This window comes from Strigops habroptila, chromosome 1 (genome assembly GCF_004027225.2).
Source record: "Strigops habroptila isolate Jane chromosome 1, bStrHab1.2.pri, whole genome shotgun sequence".
NCBI classification, from domain to species: domain Eukaryota; kingdom Metazoa; phylum Chordata; class Aves; order Psittaciformes; family Psittacidae; genus Strigops; species Strigops habroptila.
In genome coordinates this window covers 52,694,920-52,700,919 of record NC_044277.2, presented here as the reverse complement: position 1 = coordinate 52,700,919, position 6,000 = coordinate 52,694,920, and the positions used below count along the sequence as shown (strand labels likewise).

General features: G+C 38.9%; 1 protein-coding gene across 2 annotated transcripts in view; it reads right to left on the bottom strand.

Annotated features, from left to right (window-relative positions):
* Window positions 1–948: 948 nt before the first annotated feature.
* Window positions 949–6,000, bottom strand: part of RAB31 (RAB31, member RAS oncogene family) — a 60,994-nt gene continuing 55,942 nt past the window's right edge. For both annotated transcript variants that reach the window (XM_030489451.1, XM_030489460.1), the window contains exon 7: window positions 949–2,410. In XM_030489451.1, coding sequence (XP_030345311.1) covers window positions 2,313–2,410 — 98 coding nt within the window. In that variant the 3' untranslated portion in view covers window positions 949–2,312. The remainder of the gene's footprint in view (window positions 2,411–6,000) is intronic.

The window sequence follows — 6,000 nt, the reverse complement described above, 5'->3', positions numbered from 1 at the left end:
ATACAAGGTACTTGCAGAATTGTCTTACAAAGCTTTCAGGCATCTCAAGCAGGGTTTAATGAGTTTTGAGATGTCACATTAAAAATAAAAAAAAAGAAATATGCCACAAAGATTTATGAAAGCTTAAAAATGAGTTATGCAGAACTACTATACGCTGAACTCAAATTTATGACACCTTTAAAAATGGAGGTTTGATCTCACCTTGTTTTCTTGGTAACAGGTCTAGCCTTTTACTGGATTTTATTTAGGAAGAACCAGATCTCTTGCAGCATTGGGTCTTAGATCCCATAAACTACATGATTCTGTGATGTTGATAAGCTTGAGATTTCTTCAGGGCTGAAGGCCAGGTTGAACTCTCCCTCCACAGCCAGGTGAAAGACCAGGCACCCCTGGCAGACCTGCTTGTACTAGGATGGGATAAAATGTTTCCTAAAGGAGCTGTCTCTCTCCCCAGCTACCAAAATGACGATTGCTGAATTTTCACTTGCATAACCCTGGATTATCTGTGAAACAGTTGCTGCACTGAAGCAGCAACATGGGTCATTTATCATTACAGGTGACAGCTGAAAGCTTACCTGAAATACCCTTTCTCATGGTAGCTGTCTGAGTCTGTGTTTTATCCAAGAGCCTATTTTCAAGTACAAGTGCTTTCAGGAGTCCAAAATATAGAAGAAATGGATTATATGTAAGAAAACAATGCAGTTAAATTCTTAGATAAAATCAAGTTGGACATTTCCCATCTATAACTACTTCAAGCCCTCTAAAGACAAAGAAACATTCCCGTTGATTTCATCTGGCTCTCCTTCAAGCCCTAATAATTAGTGCCATTTTATCAAAGCAATCTTACAACCAAGCAATAAGGTCTGGTTTTATGTATAAACACAGAAACCCAGCTCTAGCCTGCCTGTTTGTGATTTATTGTGGAAAGCTGTTTTTCCCTTGTATTTGCTTTCCTAAGTTCCCCAATAAATGTGCAGGGAGGTTAATTTTCCTCCTAAGAGAACAAATGAATGTTGTGGAATGCAGGCTGGGCTTTGCTTTTGAAGCCTGCATTTCTTACCCTAGTTCTGAGTTCCAATGAAACTGAAGAAAAATTTGGATTTTATCATTTCAGTCACACACATTCATAGAAGATGGAAGTGGAGAACACAGAGTTTTACATTATTTCTAGTTCATAACCACCTATTGGATTTTGTTTTTCAACACTGCATTTTCAAGTGCATCAAGCTTCAAAGGTATCACGCAGCGGATCTTCCATAGCACATCCCCATGCGAGTGAAGAGCCTACTCCAAAAATTCACAGGATTGCATTTGTAAAGAAACATTTTGGTTTGTTTTATTAGATTCCAGCCTTTGACTCTAAATTATATTGCGCTCTTTTACACTCTTTTTGTACAGAAATATCATTCTTCCAATGTGAACACTTCTTGGAGCACAGCAGTGAGACCATGAGGAGTGGGGCACTGTGGCACCCTCTTTTAGAAACCAAGGATGTGGCATCTTTGAGCATAGACAACTTCAGTCTGGGGCACAGATTTGGAGGAAACCTGGTAAGCAGTGGATATTAAGCTGGTGTTTAAGGAAGCCCACACCTTATAAAGGGAGTTAATTCAGGCAAAGCACAGTGGCTGCATCTTCACTTCTTGCCAGAGCAGACTGGAAGTGCATGGGGTCCAGCAGTCTTTCATGACATCTCCTTCTTCCACATACACAGCACCTCCTGACACAGATTAACGTTTAGCCAGTAAAAACTGCACTCACTCATCCTTTGATCCATTTTTGCAGTACTTAGCAAATTCAGTCAATTTCTTGCTGATGTTTACTGAAAGTACGAGATGAAGCTACAGATTCAGAAAAATACCAAAGCAGAGTCCAGCTAGAAAGATGGCAGATGGTAAGCCAAAATTCAGGGTTTACAGGGGTTTTTTTTTCACCCTATTATTACAAAGTAAACTAAAAACATGCCAAGTCTATTTTGCAATGTAAGAAAAGTTTTTGCAGCAAATCTAAATTTTATATATAAAAGGATCTTTTTATTAAAAAAAAAAAAAGTCACTGGTTTAAACAGAGAATCTGAGTACTTTGACACTGTAATTTTGACAGGATATTAGAGAGGATTTTCCAGCTAGGTTTTGCAAAATCCCTTTGAAGTAAAGCTTTCTGCTTCTGGTCCTTGCGTTACTGCTCATGGGAAGTATTGAAATTACTGTTTTCAAGATAAGGAGCCACGGTGCTGAGATCACAAAGTCCCTTCTCAGTGAGAAAAGAAAATGGTGCTGTTTTCCAAGTAAATCTAAAGAGATCAAGTTGGGTCAGCAGCACCGCCTACCCGTCTGTGAAGTCTGCTTTCCAAGTTTGATGGCTCCATTGTTACCATTTTCATGAGGATCTAAGGGTGGAATCTGCCGACCTGAAACACAAGAGGAGACAATGAACTCAATTTTCCTCATGTAGTGAACAACACATGCAGGTAGTAGAACGATTTAGCTTGCATAAGAATTCCATCTGTGAAACTTCACCAGAAGACAACTGTCCAGTTTACAGCTTTGATTACTTACTTACCACTCCCTTCCCCACAAACTCCCCTGACTTCTGAATCATCTTATGGAGCGATTATTTAAGTGTTTTAAAGAATTTTAGCCATCACAGCAGACCTAGAGACCTCTCCCAGGGGCAGAAGGCACTGCTCCAACTCCCTCCTCTGTGTGCCCTTTTAGAACTGCTGCATCTTTGTCTAACTGGCTTCCTGCTCATGGACAACATACAATGTGCTTAATAATTAGAATCGTAAATGGAAAAGAAGATACTCCCAGGTCAAATCTATCTTCTGTCTCTGGTGTGGGCCTGGCTTTTCCGTTAAACCCACTGTGCAATATCTCCATCTTGGAGATGGAGAGTTTACAGTCATGGTAACATACTTTCTCATTACCTTGTAGATTTCCTGATGGTTTTTTTCTGAAGTTTAATCTACTTTCTATGAATTACTCCTGGTTTTACTACTACCCATGTTAAATAACAATAGTTAAAATATTTAACATTTGTTATATGCCACTTTCAGGGAGCATAAAGTTCCTGTAAACAATTCATCATAATCCAGATGGATTTTACAGTTTAGATTTCCACATCCTTCACTGCTTTTATTCACAGCTCTCTTTTGGCAAATGTTCTATGAATTATGTACCTATGTTGAAGCCTGAGTCCTACAAATTACTTGGGAGAGTGGTTGTGGGAGGGTGTTTAAAGCATTCAGGTAAAATCCAATCCCAATGAAATCAAACCGCAAAATTTCATCTGTAAAACTTGTCCCTAAATTACCTCTGGTCAAGTCCATAAAAATTTCACCTCTCTTAGTCTGAACAGGTATGTTATACAACAAATGAAAGTGTGCCTTCTGAAGCAGATAATCTTGGCTGTTTGTACAACTGAATGAGAGGGGAAAAATTCCTCACATTACTAAGCTATTTGGTCCAACAGTGTGAGAAATGGGTATCTTGAGGGCTGAAGCATGCATAAGCACTGGCACTGCAATGCTGCACTCTATTCAGGTCACTAAAATATCAACTTCACACCCAGCTTACATTCTGTTTGGACTTCATGTTTTTAAGTGCCTTTCGAAGTAAAATTTAAAGCAGAATGAGTGGTTATAGACACAGCTGTTACATACATTAGTTCTGCTGGCTTTGTTTGGAGGCTAAAGAGAATCCACTAATTCTTAAAACTCTAGAGAAGAAGAATGTTCCAAGAAGGTAACACTATAGAGACCTGCAGAAAACTTCTGCATCAGGTACCTACCATTTCCAAAATGCTTTCAACTCAGTCCCAACTACAATAAAACCCTGTCATCTGACCTAGAGCACAGTGTAGCTAAAAAAACTGGAATCTACAGGCATGGTTTCCATAACATACCATTAAGCAAATACTCTCTAAACATTTGGTTCTTCTAACAGCAAGCTTAGAAGAGGAGAGCCTTAACATGCAAACTAGCTTAACTTTCATTTTAGAAGTGCGCATTAAACAACTATGTTGCCTCTATTTGTTTTTCATTCAGTGTTTCATATTTCTTATGAGTTTCAACTCTTTTCTACAGTACTCTTGACGTGTATGCAAAGAAACATGCTAACTTATCTTTGGAACTAAAACATTCCAGGCTTCAAGGTCAGCGAGCACTTTGTCCAGTTCAGACCAGGACACAATATATGTCGGTAAGAATCACCTTCATTTATTTCATTCCTCAAAGCAATAAAACCACAGAGATACCAACTACAAATAATAAAGAGAAAAAAATCTCTAGACATAATATTTGCTGATTAGTTATTCTGGCCTTTGAACTTAAGTACTGTTTGTCATTAACTAGCCATGTTTCGGTTGTTTGGACACCCCTTGAATTCAATACAAGGAAATAAACATTTAAACAGTCAAAACTTTTTTAAAGTTTGAGAGTATTTTTTTAAGTAGCTGAGTTTTCTCTCACTTTCTATTTCTTTTATTAGCAGATTTATTAAACCCCTAAGTCAGTTTTAGTAACAAGACTTATCCCTGCCCAAGCAGCTTTTACCATCTGATGGGCAGTTGACGAGAGTAACTCTCTTGGAGCATAAACTCAGTCTAACACCCAAGAACCAGCTCCATAGTAAACGATACAGTGATTTTCACTAAGGGTCAGGGGAAGCGAATAACAGTAATCAGTCAGAAACCTGTCTGACTGATTGTCTCTCCCTGGGCCTCCTTGACAGCTAGTCTCACAGCAGACACCATAACAGAGAAAGGTTTAAGCAGCAGGAGAACACTGAAGGTGAGCAGTGAAATGCTGAGCCTGCATCTACACTTCCTGCTTCTAAACCAGCTCAATCACTATTGCTACCTAAAAGTGCCATGATCATCTGATCTTGTCATTCAGGTCTTGATAAATATAGCATCAATATTGCTGACACCAACTCAAATACAGCTGGCACTGACTCAGGATCAACAGAGGTCATAAACGGAATTAATTTTAGAAACTATATACACATTTAAAATGTATATCTCACTGGCATACATGGTTCCAGAGCAACAAAAAAATACCCCTGTATTAGATAACCTACAGCATGGTTGTTATTAATAATTAATCAGTATTATTAAATAACATTATATTGATACTGTTACTAATCAGGATGTTATTTCCTTCATGCAGTTGATGTCAGAAAGGAGCAGTAGTGCTCTGACATCCAGCCCTGCAATTCTCTTGCTGTAGGAATAAAAAGATTAAGACAATTCTTCAAACTGAAAACTGCTCTGTTAAGATACAGTCAGCTCAAAAGGTCCATCGGAGATTGAACTCCTCTGTTGCTTAACTTGAAGATGACAAACAAGACCACAAATAGAGTCTTTTCTCCATTTGACAGAGCAGGTCAGCTGGCTTGCCAAAGCCAGAGCAACTAGCTGGCTTGCCAAAGACCACCAGCAGCATGTCTTAAGATTCCAGATGAAACAGTCAATTGCACAGAGAAAACCAGATGTGCATACGTTTACCTAAGAACTCTGCAGGTGAACTTAATGAGGAACTTAAGGCCATATTATTACTGAAACAGCATAAAAGTCCCATATGTTCCCAGTCCTGTTATTTCTATGGAGCAAGGCCAGCTGACTGCAATTTAAAAATTAGATTTTGCCCTTGTTTTAATATCTGATCATATATTTCGGTTTCATTTCACTAATGTTCAGATCATGCTTTACAGATTTTGTGCAACAAAACTGTAACCATGCGCCTCTACACATTTGTGCAGAGGTGTTGGTGTCCTCCATGATGTCAGTGTAGTAAACACACGATGGTGCGTAAAATAAGGGTCACAAGAGACTGCCCAAATATACGGTTACAGTAATTGTCATTGTTCTGAAGTGAACCATCCAGGTTAACAGGTGGGAAGCACTAAATTGATCACATCTCCTCCTTTCTGGCATGTTTGAATTTGGCTGAGGCAGTCCAGCATGAAGGCCAGAGTCTTCTCCAATGCCTTGTAGAAT